We start from the raw sequence: 20,504 nt of genomic DNA, 5'->3' as shown, positions 1-20,504 counted from the left end.
TTGAGAAGATTCGTGAAACTGGTTGAGAGAATGCCAGAGTGTGCAAAGCGGTCATCAAGGCAAAGGGTGGCTACTTTGAAGAATCTCAAATACCTTTTTTGTTTAACACTATTTTGGTTACTACCACAATTCCATATGTTACTTCATAGTTATATATACACACAACACACACACACGTAAGAAAAAAAAAGATATAATAATAATAATAACAACAACAACTGTTTCCTGACCTTTCTTATATCTCTTGGACACTTCAGAACAACCTACTTTAGATTTTTTGGGGGAACTTGCTGTTGTTCTATGTAGTGAATTTTTTATTTAATGCATTTGTATGGTGGCTAATAGCAGTAAGGCTCCCCAAAAAATTAGCAAGTCATTTGTACAAATATTGTTTTATAATTCAAAATTAAAATGTTATGTTATTTAACATCAAAATTGTTTGGATGAAAAGCCTAGGTAATTCAAAAATAAGCAATACATGTTTCTTAAAGTGAACTATCCTTTAAAGCCCATAAAAAAAAAAGATGATTGCACTTGTCTTTTTCCTTACTAGCACCAACTTTAATGATAACGTCTTTATTGACAAAAATGTACGAACTACAACTGTGATATGTGGTTGTCTCACCTAGCTATTTTAAGATGAATGCACTAACTGCAAGTCGCTCTGGATAAGAGCGTCTGCTAAATGACTCAAATGTTTCCACGGTGCTTCTCCACTGCTAACCTCTAGTTCCAGGAAGAGTCTCCAGCTCTCCTCCAGCGTTGAACCCCCTCAAACAGCTCCTTGTGTTCTTCATAGTGCTGCTTCAGCCTCAGGATCTCAGCTTCGTGCAGCCCAACAGCTGCTCTGTAAATCATCTGAAGGAGGGAAAAACAATTATTAAATGTTATATTAAAATCAGTTACGTCACATTGAAGAGAAAATGCCTTTTGAAAAGGGAACACTAAATGCATGGGTATGTGACGCACCGGGTATGTGATTAATAAGTTAACAATCATAAAACACATTTGTTCACTAGGAAAGAATTCTCTGAGTCTTCATTCATTGATGGGTCTACCAAAGCTTTGTGTTTTACCTGTAATCCAAACCCTGAAACCCAACTTACTGCTAAAATAGGGCACAAAGGCCTGTTGCTGATCACTGCTGAAGAAGCATTTCTCCCAGAGCACTGCGATCTCTGAGCGGATGGCTTCAGTAACGTTTCGCATGTTCAGTCGTTTGAGCTCCATCAGTCGCCTGCCCTCTTCCTCTAACTGAGGTGTGAAAAAAGAAGAGAGAAACAATTTGGTTCTTTGATTCTAACATTTTCTTGATTAATAGACAGACCTTGTTTAGAAACAGCTTTTAGAATGCCAGAATAGACTACTGGAGACAATAGTGACTAGCCAGGGTACAACCAGAGGTTGTATACATACTACAAAGCAGGATCAATTAGATTTAAAAAAATTAAAACACCATAAACAACTATTGACTTTCTGGTTCATTAAGAAAGCTAAACTTAGATATGTGTTTTAAGTTGTTGAGTCAATTAGACCAAGCCCATTTCAAGCTTATCTTTCAAAAATAAAATAAACAGTTAATTTCAGAATATTTAGGCAAGTAAGGGGCATGGTCAACATTTGCTCATTGGACTTTGGTCAAAATAAGTTGCACTAGAAAGGGATTAGGTGCCATTTGGTACATAAGCGAAGAGTGTTCACTGACAGCATCCAGGTTCTTCTTCTTGGAGGCGACCATGTGCTCTGAGAAGAGCTCCCTCTCCTCCTGGGGCACCTGCAGTCTGTCCCACAGCTCCTGGATCTTTCTCCCTGTGAGCCTCACACACCGCCTGGTTCTCTCGCCTTCCTCTCCTCTAGCTAGACAGAACAACATAGACAGGGACGGTCAGTAAAGGAGCACTATGGAAATTGGGCACGTTCCAGGACGTCTGTATTGTCTTTACATGGGGCGCGACTGCAATAAAGAACCTGGAACACGGCCAATGACAGATATTATCAACAAAATGCAAATGAAGATATTTACATGATCTATAGTGAAGTGATAATGAACTGATACAGTATTGTTGAAATGTTAATGCGTGTAGGTCGACTGGTTTTCTACTGTATTGTGGTGGTGAGCAGATCAACTTTGTTCATTCTGCACAGACATAGCAAAGTATCAGCTCAAACTATCATCTGAAACATATTGGATTAGTTCCATTCTCACTTGGCCGAGGAGGAGTTTGAGTGAGGCGATGTGTTCTTTGGACAGGCAGAAGGCCTCCTGGTCCTCGCAGACGATGTCCTTCTCGAAGCTGGTCTCTGGCAGCTGGTCAGGTCGTCCATGCACAGGATGATCTGCCTCTTGATGCCCACAAACTCAGCGTGCCGCCGCTCCTGGCCACGGACAGAGAGACATGCCGTTAGGATCTTCCTCAAATGTGGATATTAGTTTACATCAGTGTTTTCCCCCAATATTATTTTCTCTAAGTGAGGTGCAGAATCAATGGCCAACCTTTTTTGGCTTTACTACAACCAATTAAACTAATCATGACTCTAGATTAAAGACGGAGAGTAGTTGAATCAGCAAATAAGTGCCGAGCTGATGGCAGAACAAGCAGCAGCTCTCCAGGAGCAGGGTTGAAGTATGCACCATCATTCACATCTACGTTCAAATAACATGTTTCTTTCAAATCCTTTGAGTATTTGATTGAAGCCTGCATGATGTTTCACATGGGGTTTGCTCCTTTGTGACTATTCCATTAGTTCCATTGCACAGGTAAGCACAATCAAGTGCAGCTACATTATATATATATTTTTTAAACATATACTACTGGTATGTGAATCCAGGGTCTGCTTTTATTACAAATCCCTATCTACCTTCTCTGTGGTCTGGCTGGCGATGTGCTGGTGGAAGCGTTCAGCTGCTCCAGGGAGGGCACGGCGTTAGGGTCGAGGCGTAGGGGTTCGAACCAGAGTGTCACACAGGTCCTGGTCGCGCTCCGTCAAGGCCTTGAGCTGCTGCATCCTCTGGGTCCGCTCCTTCACCAACACCTCCACCTGGGTCCGGATCTCCTTCTCCTGTTGCAGCATGGTGACGCCCGCTCCTCCTGGTGAAGAAAAGGTATTGGGTGAAGTTGCCCCTAGACACTGTATTTCCCCCACTAATGGTTAAGGTGAGGATTGAGGAGGGGAAACTGATCCCAGATCTGTATCCAGGGAAGGCACCAGGGTTGGGGTTAATGCCATTTAAATTGGCCCTAACCCTGGAAGACTCAGGCAGAATATTTATCCAAAGAAATCTTCAAATTCGAAAAAGGACTTATCTAAGCAGTCTGGAATGGCCTCATTCCCTTCTTTTTCCATAATAGCCCTTTTTCTCTCCATCCACTCATCTTCAAGAAATGGACAGCAATAAGTCCATAAATCATCATAGTAAAGCCGTACATGCTTTATCTAGAAATATAATTACTAGAAAGGACAAAGCCAATCAGACCATGGCAATTTGAGTGGGACATTGATTTGAATCCCTATCCACCAGTCATTATATTTCTATGCGTTATGTCATTTGCATACTAGTAAAACTTTGCAGACCTTGTTAGAAACTGTTAGGATGCTTACCTCAAATGGGGGTAGCTGCAGTTCCAAGCACAGCGTATCCAGTTGTTTGCGACAGGCTTCGATGCTGCTCAACAGTCTGGTCCTAAGAGACTCCTCCTCTGTTATCATCATGTCTAACAAACCCTGTGAGAGATGTACAGAAATGACTAGTCCAGTCCACATATAGGAAGGAATACATACTTGTGAATTAGCTACATATAGAAATCTCACATTTAGCAGACTAAATAGATAGGCTACATCACACATATGCCCTAGCAACACACCCCTCAAAAGTAGGTTAGCTAGCTACTGTACTAGCTCTTCACCAGGGCGTCAAGCTGCACTGACGCCCTGGAGCAGAGCTAGCTAGTTTTTTTATTTCACCTTTATTTAACCAGGTAGGCAAGTTGAGAACAAGTTCTCATTTACAATTGCGACCTGGCCAAGATAAAGCAAAGCAGTTCGACACATACAACAACACAGAGTTACACATGGAGTAAAACAACATACAGTCAATAATACAGTAGAAAAATAAGTCTATATACAATGTGAGCAAGTGAGGTGAAGGAAGGTGAAGGCAAAAAAAAAAAAAAAAAAAACCATGGTGGCGAAGTAAATACAATTAGCAAGTAAAACACTGGAATGGTTGATTGCAATGGAAGAATGCGCAAAGTTGAGATAGAAAATAATGGGGTGCAAAGGAGCAAAATAAATAAATAAATAAATACAGTAGGGAAAGAGGTAGTTGTTTGGGCTAAATTATAGATGGGCTATGTACAGGTGCAGTAATCTGTGAGCTGCTCTGACAGCTGATGCTTAAAGCTAGTGAGGGAGATAAGTGTTTCCAGTTTCAGAGATTTTTGTAGTTCGTTCCAGTCATTGGCAGCAGAGAACTGGAAGGAGAGGCCGGCCAAAGGAAGAATTGGTTTTGGGGGTGACCAGAGAGATATACCTGCTGGAGCGGGTGCTACAGCAGGTGCACAGACAGGTGTCACGGCTTTGATAATGTTGTTTCTTGGAGAATAATTACTCTATGCTTGAGTGTCAATTTGTTCTGACTCACCTTGATGTGATTCTTGACCACATTGGTTCTCTGTAGCCTCTGGTCTTCTGGTATTCCTATCTCTTCCCAGATGTCCTTCAGGTGGCAGAGAGCTTTATTCAGGCAAGCCACAGACTCGGCTGCGAGCACCTCACTGGAATGGGCCGGGGACATATATAAAAAGGTTTAATTTTTGGACTGGCATGACTAGTTAAAGTTACTTGACTTTGCTGGACTGCTGCAAGTTGCAACGACAAGGGGCAGCACTGCAGCAGTAACGTTAACGTCAGTGTCAATGTCGTCCTGCTATTGTAATTTATCAGTCTTTGAATTGATAGCACACAGTAGTCCATCCTTCATTCAGCTTTGCAGACACGCCCAGTCGTTAATTGTTAACGTTACAGTATAGTACAATCAAATATGTTATATCTGTGGTATTACAGACAGTAACGTAAGCTAACGTGCTCGCAGCCGAGTCTGTGAATGACTGTCTTGCCTAACGTTAGTCATTCCTGGCAAATTGACATCTAACGTTTGCTAAAATGTTGATTTAGCTAGCAAACTCATAATCTTCAGTAATCTTGCAGTTTTATTTCTAGATAGGTAACTAGTTGTAGCTAGGTATAACGTTAGTCACAAAACACTGCTGCTGTTAAATTAGCTAGCTTGACATTTCAATTCTGCATGCCAAATGCTATACTTTTTACAAATAACGTTACAATTCACTTGCCTCTTTCTCATCGTGAAGTCCCAGTAATTAAGTCAGTTGTGTTGTAGCTTGCAGCAAAACTTCTCATAAATCCTCAGATCTCTGTCCTTCAGCTTTGCCTGTGTTAGGTCAAGCCGTTTCTGTCCGATTCAAAAATATGCATCAAATTGCGGTCTTGTTTCTCATTGGTTGAGGACGGCCATTATGTCATCGTTTAGACATTGTGGTACCATATGCGCATGCGCAAGGGCGTGGACTTACGAAAACGAACAGTTATTACCAGTAAAGCGACAGACATGCTTTCAAATGTCACTGTACAGAGACGTCATTGTTTATTTAACTACAGGTATTTGATATCGTAAGATTCATAAATATAATTTATTATAAATCGCAGACAACAAATAAAACGTAATATTTATTTTGTACTGTGTAAAGAAAACAACATTCTTTGTACACCTTTTGCAGTTGGTATAGCACTATGATGGAATATATTCCAACGTCAATAAAAAAATTCTGAACCAGATCTAGCCTAGACAGTGACTGCTTCCAATACAAGACTCTGAATAATAGGTGCAAACAAGTAGTTTGTTGTCATATTGTAGATCCAAATTGTCCAAATAGTCATCTGTATTTGTCCCCATGATGTCTTGGACCACAAGCTGGATGCTTCCATTGGCAATGATAGAAAGACTCATGCATGGTTGTCCAACATAGACTCCAGAAGTCTGGCACTGTTTGTGATAGCTGTGGTCACCACAATGAATTTAAGACCTAGAAACACCATAGAGAGAACACATTATCCACTTTTATTCAACTTGTATTTATACAGAGAATCCCAATTGAGAGCCAATATCTCTTTTTCAATGGTACAAAGTAATATGTAGAACCCGCTTGACCTATATAAAACATGTATTGTAAACTATGTAGTRACCACAATAAATGTATYACCTAGGAGAAATAGAGGTAGAAATAGGGGCATGAATATATCTTTCCTTAGCTCACACCCTCTACATTTTCCCTGTCAGCTTTGGGATTCGAACCGGCAACCCTCTGGTTACTGGCCCACCTCTCAAGACTTCTGCTGTTCCCTACATTGGCACACTGTTAAGTTTCTAGTACACACCCTCCAGAATCCCAATATAAAGCCTTCCTTACCTTTCTCTCTGCCCAGGAAGCGTAGTGCTGAGATCTCTGAGAAGGTGCACCCACCCAGGAACATGACTAGGATGATACGCTGGGAATCGGTTTTCACCCTTGCGTCTGATCCGTTGCTACCTGCTGAGAGAGAGGGGGAGGTAGAGAGCGAGAGAAAATAAAGAACTGGAATGCTCTGTGTTCCCTTTTCCTCTATGGACTTTCCATTCAAAAGTGCCTTTTACAATACATTTCAGTGTCAATGTCAAGCCCACTTGTCTTACCTGTGACTGCAAATTCATGTCCGTTGAGCATGCGGGTGACTTCCTCGAGCCTGTCCAGCCATCACGCTCCAATACCTGCAGACGTAGCACAAGCAGAATAATTTTTATTATATCACTAATTGAAACCACACTTCTGTCTTAGTATCCATGAGTTCATTCATATTGGAGTCCACCTACCTGTTCGATGAGTTTGCAGCTCAAAGGAATGTAGGCTCCACTGAAGATATAGGCCATGTCTCGAGGGACACGGAGGTCATACTCTTCATCTGACTTGGGCACCTTGATATAGATATAGCAAGGACATCCGGTTTCATTGCAATACTGTTTGGTTATGGAGTTATTTTAGGGCAGTGTTTCCCAAACTAGGGGTCGTGATTTGAAAATGGGGTCCCGAGAGAAACTTTDAAAAAWATATATATAAAGAAAATCACTCTTGGTTCTTAGAACCAGGGTTTCGTCAGTAACCTCCGGTAGCCACTAGATACAGTTGTAATAAACAGAGCGGTTTCTGTTTTCTTCCTACAAATGTGGCTCAATCTTTTAAATGGTTCAAGATACAAAATATTATGACCTCATTACTGTAAGATTAGACTCTCAGGAACACGTATGTATCTTCTGTTTCCCTCCACAATGCYCGCAAGCCACRCAGGACTCATTAGAACAGACGGGACAAGACTAGGCACTAAATCAAACTGAAGATCAGACAACATTGTTGCCTGATGATCTTCTGAACTTAAWCCTTTCCTGGTGCATTTTAGTCACTTCAAACCATATTTCCTTCAGATTGAAATACTGACAAAAGTAMTGGCAAACTGATTTATAATAGACTGTCATAGCCAAAATGTAAAAAGTAAACATTTGCCGTTGATTACATCAGTTTTTTGACATGGTGGGGTCAACTTTTTATTTATGTCAAAATAGGGCCAAAAACGTTTGGGAACCCCTGTTTTAGGTCGAGTTTCCTGGCCCTTTCCCAGCCTAGTCCTGAACTAAAAACAAAGTTTAATGGAGAATCCAGGATTAGGCTTAATCTGTGTACACRAATCCGCCCTATAATGTTTAGTGAAATTTCATGAAGTTAAAGTAACTCAATACATGGGTATGTTTTTAATATGGTAATTAGGTTGTTCATTAAATTAAAAGACTACATACCAGATTGAGCCTCCTGCCCAAGGCACGGAAATTGCTCTTCTTGGCCAGGGAGGAGAAGGCATCAGTCAGCTTTCCTAAAATAGAACATGTTGAAAGGTTCAAGTGCTGATATTTTGCAGAGCATCTTGTCAGTTGTCTGGACTCTAAGTAACATAGAGAAACCTATTCAGACATTTCATCAATTAGTGGTGGTCACTTAGGAAAGGTAACGAGGAGAAAACAAAGTAGTTATATACAGTAATGGTATTGGGACCCAACCTAATATTAAATACAGTAACTGTATTGGACCAGCCTGTATTAAATACAGTAACGTATTGGGACCATCTGTATTAAATACAGTATGCTTGGACCAGCTGTATTAAATACAGTAATGGTATGGGACCCAGCCTGTATTAAATCCAGTAATGTATTGGGAACAGCCTGTATTAATACTAACGGTATTGGACCACCTGTATAAATATAGTGACGGTATTGGCCCAGCTGTATTAAATAGTGTGGTATTGGACCCAGCCTGTATTAAATACAGTGATGGTATTGGGACCCAGCCTGTATTAAATATAGTAACATGGCCCAGCTGTATAATAGTACGGTATGGACCCTTATAATACTACGTAGGGACCAGCCTGTATTAAATATAGTGACGAGTTACCCAGCCTATAAATATATACTTGGACCCGCCGTTAAATATAGTAACGGTATTGGGCCCCGTTAAATAAACGTATTGGCCCAGCTGTATTATACAGTACTTGGCCACTGTATTAATACAGTAAGTATGGACCAGCCTGTATCTGACCTGCGGTTTTGTCGTTGACCAGTTTGCCCACCTCTCTCCATGACAGGAGGTCTCTCCAGGCTGCTGCTCCACCAGCAGGCCTAGCTGCTTCAGGTTGGAAAACGTCAGTAGGTGTCAATGCCAATAACTCTGAGAGAGGAAATAGGACAGAGAACTATGTAACAAGGAAAAGGCTCCAACAAACAACAATGGAAATACAAAGATACAGATTAATCCAGTCTAAATGCACATTACACTGACGGTGTAACACAGTAACACACTAGCGGGCAAAATTTGGCTGGATGTCATCATTTTATGGTTGTAAAATGGTGGTTGTATAGATGTCTTTTTTTCCTGACAACATCAAGATATCTGGGACTGGGAGAATCATATTTTTCTGGTCACTAAAAAGATTTTACCAAAAAAAATATTTTCCAACCAGTACACAACATGACATCACAAAAGATGTCAGCCTGACATCATTCAACCAGTTTTTCCCAACCAGTACTAGATATAATTTAAAACAATACCTTGATAGCAGAACCCACCTGTAGAAACTGGCTTTTACATGACCGATAATCTTTGGGAAGGACCTGAAGGAAAATATAAACAGCTGATTTAAAGGACTAAGAATCTTATCATGAGATCAATTATATTTTCATGTGTTTGGTTAAAAACATCTCTGTGACAGACCACCGTTTTCTGTGAGAGACAGCAGACAAAGGAGTCTCATACTTCCACCATAGAGACCTAGGTGGATGATAACACATTAAGGTGGATGAACAGATTAAGTGGATGATACACATTAAGGTGGATGAAACACATTAAGGTGGATGATAACACATTAAGGTGGATTTTGATAACACATTAAGGTGGATGATAACACCATTAAGGTGGATTATAACACATTAAGGTGGATGATAACACATTAAGGTGGATGATAAACATTAAGGTGGATGATAACACATTACAGTGGATGATAACACATTAAGGTGGATGATAAACACATTAAGAGTGGATGATAACAGATTAAGGTGGATGATAACAACTTAAGGGATGCATAACACACATAAGAGTGGATGATACACTATAAGGTGATGATAGCTTCCATCCAGGGCTCCCTTGACAAGGTTTACAGTTTGATGTGGTTGGAGAGAACAATTATGTGCCAGGATGATTGATGAATACAACCTGCAATATAAATCTTATTGGGCCGATTTAGCASTATGATTACCTGTATGCATGTACCATTCATAGAAATATAATGAATAGAGCGGATTTGGAAGCTCTAACCCTGGCAATTTGACTGGTAAACTCATGGGTACACTCAGAATGGCTGCCAGTCCACCCATTATGACATCATTGACTTGAATGGAGACACCCTTTCTATTCATTATATTTCTATGGTACCATTATCTTCCAGACAATCTTACCTGTCTATTGATATGCTCCTCTATGTAGGAAATACATTCACGTATTTCAAACCCCTCAAGTAAGGCTGTCGGGTGGGGAAATAAGTATCAGTTATTATGCAATGCAGGAAATGGGATTCATATGGGGAAAAAACATATGCCTCAAAGTACAGTACAGCCTATGTAATTAATATTACAGTGCTCTGTCTTCAACAGCTCTTGGAAGTCCTGYTTCGTTTTCTTCTTCATCATCGACTCACTGGCACCAATATCTGAAGAGAGACATGTCTTTTTAAAGGGATACTTTGGGATTTTTGCAATGAAGCCCTTTATCTACTTCCTCACAGTCTGATGAACTCATGGATACCATTTGTATGTCTCTACATCTAGTATGAAGGAAGTTAGAGGTAGTTTCGCGAGCCAATGTTAACTAGTRTTAGCGCAATGACAAAGTCTTTGGTATCTAATAWMATACTAGCGGTTACCATAGACTTCCATTCATTCATAGGATCCTGAGAGGCACAGCAGCGGTCTAAGGCACTGCATCGCAGTGCTGGAGGCGTCACTCCAGACTCGGGTCCGATCCCAGGCTGTATCAAAACCGGCCGTGACCGGGAGTCCCATAGAGCGGCACACAATTGGCCCAGCGTCGTCCGGGTTAGGGGAGGGTTTCGCCGGTGTAGCCCGTCATTGTAAATAAGAATTTGTTCTTAACTGACTTGCCAAGTTAAATAAAAACTAAATATAAATTGCACTAACACCAGTTAACAACTTCCTTCAAAATGCAMACAGACATAAAAATGGTCTCAACCAATTCATCTGACTCTGGGGAAGTAGAGACTCAATACTCACGCARACTGAGGAGCCGATGCTCCTGTTTTAACCCTTTCAGCTCCTCCGACACAAACGTCTTCATCTGTTTAATGTCCATTCCACTACGCTTCTGTAATGACAGAGACGGAGAGAGATGAATAATCGTCCGAAAACGTCTACTCTTTGATGTAAAGAAAGCTAAAGAGAAACATTTAAGACAAATATGATGCATCCACGCAGGCAACACTTCACCAGGGGGGCATTGTTGTAAATTATAATATGTGCTGTCAATCAGCTTACCATACCTAGCAAAATAAGGCAAACAAATCAATTGGAAGCACAAAGCCCATAGAGATGTAAATATGGTCAGAATGAAACACTCACATCATATGCAGTCTGGAGGTTTCGGGCCTTTTGACTTAGGAAGCCAAACACCTGGGAGAAATGCTCGTTCCTGATCTCGTTAAAAACCTGAGAGAGAACACACACAAATTCCAGTGAGACTGTCATCCTTAAGCCAGTGGAGGGGAAATGATATCAATTCAACCGTTTATACTTCTAAAAGCCACCTTATTGAGAGTTGCATCACTTTATACTCTTGTCAGAGGAGGTGACATCTGGACCAAACTCCACACATCCTATAGGACAAAGTGATGGATTATAATTCCATACAGACAATGGACATACAATGCATAAATGGCATTAAGATCTTATTGCAACTGTAATGGTATACAGCAATAAGAGGCTTCAGTGTGTGTGTGGTCCTTGACTAGGACACAATATATAAAGACCACATTATTTGCAGTATAGCTATTTCAAAGTAGAGACTGTAATCAGAGCAAATATCATTGCTTACCACATTTAATTCTGAAAATATCATCCACAAGTCCTTCATAGACAACCTGGGAACACAGAGGAGTCACAAGGTCCACATCTGCAAAGAGAATGAGAAAAACATTAGTATGATATCAACTATTATTATGACACGTATCACCCTATTGTTAATTTAAAAGAGAATTCATTCGAAATCCACATTTTCATACGTTAGTCCGTGAGAAAATATAAAACACCATTATCCAATAGCATATTTAAAATTTCAAAAAATGAGAGCAACAAATAAGACAACGTCACAACTGCCGATTCACAGTTCAAGAAAATCTACCTCTGTCATGAGAAACACATTCTCGATCTCCGCTTGACCGCTCTCGTCCCCCTCCTCCACCTGCTCCCTCCACGATTCATACGCCATCTGAACCGGGCAAGAGACCAGACATACTGTTAACACTTACTCTATGAATCTCATCTAAATCATGGTGTTTGAAAATCTAAATCATCTTACCGGTGCTGCTTTCTGACTGTGTCTGCATTCAACAACATACAGCTACCTTATGAACAAGACAAGACTGGTTGCGTGAAGCATAAACAGACTGGCACCCATAGTAATAATTCATTCAGTACCATACTGAGAATCATAATCAGCATGTATTTTAGTTTAGTTTTAATTCAGTATAAAGGCAGCTAAACGCTGAATTGCGGTATACAAAGTACATTAAAGAGTGTTGATGTACTGAGCTGATCTTACTGTGGAGCATCGTCCGATCCATACACCTTAGAGAAGGGGCCGTAGACAGGAGTGTAGGAGATGCAGGGAGCTACACCCGCTGTTCTCACCCAGCGCTGGTCTCCCTCCTGTGGACACAGGTCATGCGTGTTTAGCAAAATATTAGCACTATGAATATAACCATGCTAGTCTCAGTTGAGGCTTTGTTAGTTTAATGATTCAAAATGTGTTACTAATTTGTTATACACTGTACTTTATGCAACTACATGTAAATACATAATTTTTGCATCATAAAGTGGGACTGATATTCCTAAATACAGCTCCCGTCAGCACTACTGTCTATCATTACAGGAAGAGTATTGTCTCTGAAGAATTCCGGCTCAAGCTAATCAGGTAGCAGGGAGGTAGTAATGAATGAATCGTATCCGATCACAGAGGTCTCCGATCATAGCCAGGGGAGGAGGTAGAATGACAGCGCAAGTAGCACATCGTTCACAAAGGATGAAAAAGTGTCTGTTAACTTCAAACATCTGGATACAAAATATGAATATGAAATACAAAAGACACCTACACCAAAGATTCCTGCTCTCCAAAAGGTTCTCGATGCATAAAACTGTAGACATGGAAAGCGAGAAGAAATGAGCAAGAAAAATAATATAATTGTTTTATTGCAGAAAGTATACACTAAGCACATAATAATCACCTTCTGAGGGCTAAATATAATCTTGTATCTTCTGAATCTCCCAATGCTTTGTCTGTATTGACCACATCTGGAAAAGGAAACCAATTGGTCAGTGGCATAAGAAACAGCCACGAAGTGTCCTGTATAACTGCCCGTACGAACCACCTGCGAAACGGCAACTCTACTCACTGCTGTCAGACTGTATAATAAACTCTACCTCTTAAATGCTTCCCCCCAATTTTTTTTTTACAATCAAATTTTAATAATTTAATTTCCATTTAAAAATATCCTGTAATGTTTCAAGTGTTCTGTATTCTATTTATGTAATTGTTATGTATTTAAATTAGTTATGTATTTATAAATAGTGTTTTGCAATTATTAGTCATGTAAATTCTGCATTTCTTCAGTTTATTTGTGAGCAAGAATAAATCAAACTCATAACAGAGTGATTTCCCTCATTGTCTTCCCGATCAAGGACATTAAATCAGAAGCCTTTGTTTGCACAGTAAACACAACGTACTCCAGAAGCACTGTCATAAATACCACTGATCCAGAAAAGACAAGGCATTTCAAAGTCTGGGACGACAGTAATTCATTTCTCAGGAAGGGAATAGCGTTGCTAACTTAATCTTTCACTGCATTGGCATCCCAACAATTACACTTAATGAATACAATATGAATCAGCAGATTTTCAATACCAGGGTGCTACCATTCTACTACCACATATCACTTGACAGTTTTTATTCGGGGCGATCAGAAAGCATAGTCTATTTCAAGGAAGGCACATTATTAAGGTCTAATGTTACAACATTGTTTATGGCTGTGTTACAAACATTGTTATGGCTGTGTTACAACATTGTTAGGCTGTGTTACAACATTGTATGGCTAGTCACTCATTGTAGTCTGTTACTAAATTGTTATGGCTGGTGTTACAACATTGTTATGGGTGTTACAACATTGTTATGGTGTGTTACAACATTGTTATGGCTGTGTTACAACATTGATGGCTGTGGTACAACATTTATGGCTGTGTACAACATTGTTCACTGCTGTGTTACAAATGTGTATTAGCAGCTGTGTTACAAACTGAATGGATGTGTTACAACATTGTATGGCTTGTGTTACAACATTGTTATGGCTGTGACAAACATTGTATGGCTGTGTTCAACATTGTTTAGCCGATAGTTACAACATTGTTATGGCTGTGTTATTCTTGTCCTCCAGACAATAAAAGAAGAACAGATCTATGGAACTCAATAGATTGCTACTTACTGATCTGAGGTGCTGACAATGGGTTTATCCACTTTGTAAAGCTTGTCCACATCATGTTGCTACAAGGAGAAGGTCACAAAAGATTGATAGGACTGAACCTCATTGTAACCTGTAAACTGATTATATGTAAGGACAGGCATAATCAATATGGTATACAGCAATATTCAGAAACATAACAACGACATGTACCTTTAGTGTTATGAATTAGCAATGGGTCCAGGGGCTCATCAAATCTGCCTCAATGAACAGGTCCTTCCTCCCAGGTAGCTTTAAACCAGGGGAGTAAAAATGCAGTATGACGATAATGAGGATGATGAATATACCTAATCAATCCCCAGAAAGAGGAATTTAGGATTGCTACCAGCAGTAGAGACTAAATACATTATAGAAACATAGAGGGACGGTTTCCCAGACACAGATTTAGCCTATAGAATCTCGATTGAAACAGATTTTCAGTCCAGGACCAGGACTGTCTGGGAAACTGACCCAGCTTTACAACTTTAATAGGATCCATGACTGTGTGAGTACTTGTGGATACTGAGAACCAAGACAATGATAACAGTGGGGGGAAGATGAGTGGAGTAGTCCTACCTGTTCCAGTAGGTAAATGAGCTGGTCCTGGCCAACCTCTTGAGCAGAGAGAAGTCAGGGACTCAGGGGCATCTCTCCTGACACTGTGAGCCATGGGCCTGAGGTGGAACAGAGTAGCACACCTGCCCAACCATTCACCTCCCTGGAAAATACAATCCAGCTGTGATGGGCTACCCACTGGGCACACTCTGTGTTGAAATTACACTGTTTCCACGTCATTTCAATTACATTAAATTGAACCAACGTGGAAAGACATTGAATTGACTTCTTTGCCGAGTGGGTAGCTTCACAATGACAACGAGGTAGCTAACGTTAGCCACCTAGCTAGAATTCGTAAACATAATATACATATTGCAAATTCGTAATATATTATACGTTTTGCAAATTCATAAAATATAATATGAATTCTAATTTGTCAAATATCATACGAAATGGTTGATGGACATCCACAAATTAATGCATACCATACGAATATAACATATCATACTAAATGGAATGTCTCGGATTTAAATACAAAATAATAAAGACATTATCTGAGACCAGGTGCCCTACACACACACACACACACACCACACACACAACAGGAGGGCTCTGTCCATTGTGCTGACACAGTGCAGCAGAGATACAGATTTTGTGCCAACCTGTCACTCAATTGTTATACTTTTTAAAATATTTTATATAGGGACATTACAACAAAAACTGAAGGGGCACAAGTTCAACTGAGGTGGTAATCCCCCTTTTGCTAATCGTGGAACCGGGCCAGCTACAGTATAGTGTATAAAATTATTTCTCATAATTAAATATACGTTTCGAAAACCTGTTTGAACGCGATTATTATTTACTTACCTAAACGTTAAAACAGAGCGTCGAATTTGTTTACATTGAGACAAATGCGGGTGTAACACCTGAACCCCTGAAACCACATACAGAGAAGGGTTTTCGAGAGCTAACGTTAGCATACTGTAGTTATCAGCTGATTTAGTAGTCACACCATGATTAACTGTATATGGCAATAAGGACGACGACAGTCATTAAAACCAAATGTATATACCGTTACTGTATAGGTTATAGGACGATTTAGACGATTTAAAAATGTAAAATAAACAAAAATGCTCTACAATTTTAGCTAGCTAGGTACATTACCTTGGTTGTTTCCGGATGTGCGAAGTGATGTTGCGAATCTTTGTTTCACTACGAACAAGTAAATAGAGGCACCGTATCTCAAGACATGACATGGAGAGAAAAACTGTTTGGAACTGTGTCTAGTCAATGCACTTTACTGTTTAAGTATGCAACTTGCTACTAGGAGTTCAGATTCGGTTATATTGTTGGAGACGGTGACATTTTCTGCTGAAAACCACCAAGATCAACGGACTAAAGACCCTAAAGAAACCAACTATCCAATAGGTCCGCTAGCCTTTCCCCATTACCTAACGATGTAGCTATATAAAAATCATTCGTACTAATGTGGTGGAAAACTGGATTTAAAAAAAAGCAAATACCAAGTTGGCAGCATCCAGCACTCCACCATGTTTCTTTCCTTTATCCTGAAGATCCTCTTTTGACCATTTAGATGCACCAGGTCCCTAGCAGAGCAAACCTTCCTCATCTTAATTAACATCATCATCTTAATTCAACATCATCACCCGTCTCCATCAAACCATGTTCTCTTCTTTGTGTCAATAATATGTTTACAGGTGGACCAAAGACTCAAAAGAAAGAAAAAAACAACAAAAACACAAAGGAGAGGATGAAAGAGGTCTCCGGTGGATGGCTGTCAAGTCACCGTCATTCACCTACCTCGTCACCTGCGGCAGGTCATGAGTGGGGCAGAGAGGAGGCCCAGTCTGCAGTCAACACATTCGGCCTCGGAGCACCAAGCAAGACATGTGGCAGCAGCTGCAAGTCTAAAAACAACCATCACTCCAGGCCTTGCTTCATGACAGGCTGTCATGAAGTGGTCAAAAGACTGCCACCCACCTGTAAATTATGTCTGACTGTTGAGGTGTGCAACTGGCTTTCCGTATAAAAAAATATTTAAAAAAACATTGTGCAGTCAGTTGATTAATATAGGAATTTTAAATTATTTATACCTTTTACTTTTAATTTTGATTCCTAAATTATATTATAAAACCAAATACTTTTAGACTTTTATTCAATGTAGTATTTACTGGGACTTTCACTTTACTTGAGTCATTTTCTTTTAAGGTATCTTTACTTTACTCAAGTATGACAATTGGGTACTGTGGTGGATGAATCAGAAAAAATAGCTTTTTTCTATTTGGGTGTTTTCAGAGTCATTAGTTGGCCTCTTTAGTGTCCTAAGTTTCATAACTGTGACCTTAATTGCCTACCGTCTGTAAGCTGTTAGTGTCTTAACGACTGTTCCAGAGGTGCATGTTCATTAATTTTTATGGTTCATTGAACAAGCATGGGAAACAGTGTTTAAACCCTTTACAATGAAGATCTGTGAAGTTATTTGGATTTTTACGAATTATCTTTGAAAGACGGGGTCCTGTTTCTTTTTTTGCTGAGTTTATTTATATTTTTAAGCTTAATGAAGGTTAGAGTGTGTGCTGAAGGGTCATCAGCAGCTGCAAAAAGCTTGGATAAGCCCAAATTAATATTTACATGCAAGCTTTGGTTACTGTCCTTCTCCATCTGACATTTTCCATCTTTTTGGGTAGAGTTTACTTAGAAGATACACAAGTTATTTGACTACAGTCTTCCTGTTTAGGTAAAGGGTGTGTTGTTGGTGTGTGTGTGTGCACATGTTGAGTTAGGAAAGTTCTGACAGGTGGTCCTGGTCCACTTGTGAACAGGTGAGAAATAGGCATCTAATTGTTAGGGCTGGAAATTGCCAGAGACTCACGATATGATATATCATGGTACGTAGGTGCTAATACGATATGCAGTGTGATTCTATACGTATCACAATTCTATATGTATTCTGATTCAATACTGCAATTTATATTGCCATTAGGGGTTCCAACACACTGCTGGACAAGAGAAAGCCGTGAGAAAATAAGTTTTGCATGTAAAAGTGCTCAAACATGTTGGCTAACCATTTAAAAACATTCTAAAGTAGATGGGCAACTAGCTGTAGGATGATTAATAGCTACATTTTGGCGCAGGTAAACCTTACTAACGACAGCTAACTTTAACAAACAAGAATACTAAATAAAATAATAATTCGATACTTGGAGTTACAGTATCAATATTTATTTGACCTTTATTTAACTAGGCAAGTCAGTTAAGGAGAAATTCTTATTTTCAATGACGGCCTAGGAACAGTGTGTTAACTGTCTTGTTCAGGGGCAGACCGACAGATTTTTACCTGTCAGCTCGGGGATTCGAGCTTGCAACCTTTCGGGTTACTATTCCAACGCTCTAACCACTAAGCTGCCTGCCGATATAAAATGAAGCAACATTAATTGTGATACTCTACCTATCTTTTTTCCTCCATCCCTACTAATTGGTAGCCTGGGTGTTCAGGTGAATATAGGAAGCACACTGATTGATGGCTGGGGTACACGTGATTAAAGAAAGGTCCTGGTGGTCATAAGAGCAGCAGCAGGGACCGTAGCTGTATACCATCTAGTCACAACCCAGGGTGGGCTCCACTCCACACTCTTAAGCACTGGGGCATCATAAAAATGATGAGTTTCACTGGGCGCTCATCACTGATCTGGTGTGCAGTGGTCTCTGGTCTGCAAGAGATTACTACTGTCAGTAATCCATGAATTGGTCAGAGGCTCAGCTATACTGCCGTGAACATTACACTGACCTGCCATCATCAGCAACCAGAGAAATCTATACTGATCTAAGGAGCCAACGATGGCAAGGAGAAGAACCGGTGAATTTTGGGGGGGGTCAGCTTAGAATGAGACTGGTTGCTGTAATGACGTGGCTTGATTGCGTGCCGGTGCTTTTGGCAATTCTCCTTCTGCTACTGGTTCAGGAGATGAAGATGAGTGGAGGAGGCTCTGGAGTACTGCAGGGATCACTACACCGCACCTCCCCCAGCCTGCGCTGCTCTTGAGACTGAACATCTCCAGGCCCAGAGCAAGATGGAGGGACACAGACGGACCGTGGTGGACGGGTCTGATCTTCCTGCCAGAGAATGGCTGTGGGTGAACGGGGACCACTGGAGTACAGGCCTGGTCCGGCGGAGAGCTGCCCACTGGCCCCGCCAATACCTCCACTGTGGGACCCTGACCAGGGATGAGAGCCCTGGGGAACCAGGAACTTGTGAGGAGAGGATAACTTCCTCTGATACAGAGCGTGAGCCCCAGAGGAGAGAGATATTACTGTAGTAGATATGATCATCTATGTATGCTCTCTATTTATTACTAGTTAATGCTGTGATTGATTATTCACTCTATTTACTGTTTGGTGCATATAAACCTATTGGGTGTGTGTTTCCTGTACTACTTTTATTGTACCTATAGATGCTGTGGTTATAATAGTGTGTGATTTGTGAGTACAAAGACCAGACTAATGGGCACAGATATCARTTCAATGTTAGGTTTTGATTTAATTAAGTTGGGAATGAAAAATAAAAAATTGAACCATGTCATTCGATTTAGGTAGGGTAAAAAAAATAAGAAATTAGGAAATTCCTTCAGGTTGACTTTTTTTAAAAATCCAGTCAGTTTTCCCCTTTGATTCATCGTCAACAGAATGAAAAACAGATTTCTTTTTGTTAAAAATGATGTGGAAACCACATCTATTCAACCAGTTTGTGCCCAGTGGGAAGTCACCTAGCTTACATTCTGTTTCATAATTATATAACATGATAAAACAATACAAATGCAAAGATGTTGCTGTTTGCTAGTTACTAGCATCTTGTTGGTACATGTAAACTTCATGTTAAAGCCTTCTTCAGCCTGTAGGCCTAGGTTTGTGTATTATTATTAGCTTGGACAGTAACAGTAGATATGAACGTACATATCATGTATTGTATATCATGTCATGAAACCGACTGTTTGTATGAAATAAGAAATTGACTTAGACAAAGATTAGACATTCCTTCTCAATTTTATTGGTCCACCTAGCAACGGACATAACAAGGAAATAAATAGCAGAACATCTTGTTGAAAGAGCACAACTTCTTATTGATAACTTGTCATAAGGTGAATGCACCAATTTGTAAGTCGCTCTGGATAAGAGCGTCTGCTAAATGACTTAAATGTAAATGTAAATATACAATGAAATGTTTCTCTGAAATAGTGAAAATAGTTCAATCAAATCAAAGTTTATTTGTCACGTGCACCGAATACAACAGTGAACCTTACAGTGAAATGCTTACTTACAGGCCTTACAGTGCGATTTTTAAGTAAAAAATAGGTATTAGGTGAACAATAGATAAGTAAAGAAATAAATACAACAGTAAAAAAGAGAGTTACTAAGTATTTACATGGTTTATGGTTACAAAAGGATGTAATTCAAAATGCGCTTGAAGGAAATTGACAATAACTGCAAATCAAATCACAATTGAT

The 20,504-nt window shown here is 39.9% G+C and overlaps 1 protein-coding gene and 1 pseudogene across 1 annotated transcript in view; both read right to left on the bottom strand.

Moving 5' to 3' along the window:
* Positions 1-625: 625 nt before the first annotated feature.
* Positions 626-5,521, bottom strand: LOC111976756 (protein regulator of cytokinesis 1-like; annotated as a pseudogene).
* Positions 5,522-5,732: 211 nt separating this feature from the next.
* Positions 5,733-20,504, bottom strand: part of vps33b (VPS33B late endosome and lysosome associated) — a 19,343-nt gene continuing 4,571 nt past the window's right edge. Inside the window, 21 exon segments of the mRNA XM_070448152.1 lie at positions 5,733-6,101; positions 6,486-6,605; positions 6,749-6,796; positions 6,799-6,823; positions 6,926-7,027; positions 7,901-7,974; positions 8,694-8,741; positions 8,744-8,822; positions 9,221-9,285; positions 9,366-9,407; positions 9,410-9,422; positions 10,106-10,170; positions 10,282-10,356; positions 10,937-11,027; positions 11,282-11,408; positions 11,487-11,535; positions 11,754-11,831; positions 12,098-12,146; positions 12,237-12,258; positions 12,480-12,586; positions 19,021-19,217. Of these exon segments, the coding sequence (XP_070304253.1) occupies positions 6,022-6,101; positions 6,486-6,605; positions 6,749-6,796; positions 6,799-6,823; positions 6,926-7,027; positions 7,901-7,974; positions 8,694-8,741; positions 8,744-8,822; positions 9,221-9,285; positions 9,366-9,407; positions 9,410-9,422; positions 10,106-10,170; positions 10,282-10,356; positions 10,937-11,027; positions 11,282-11,408; positions 11,487-11,535; positions 11,754-11,831; positions 12,098-12,146; positions 12,237-12,258; positions 12,480-12,586; positions 19,021-19,217 (1,556 nt within the window). The 3' untranslated portion in view covers positions 5,733-6,021.

The sequence above is a fragment of the Salvelinus sp. IW2-2015 genome, linkage group LG17 (assembly GCF_002910315.2).
Source record: "Salvelinus sp. IW2-2015 linkage group LG17, ASM291031v2, whole genome shotgun sequence".
Taxonomy (NCBI): Eukaryota; Metazoa; Chordata; class Actinopteri; order Salmoniformes; family Salmonidae; genus Salvelinus; species Salvelinus sp. IW2-2015.
The sequence above is the reverse complement of the archived record's forward strand: the minus strand, read 5'-3'. Positions and strand labels throughout refer to the sequence as shown.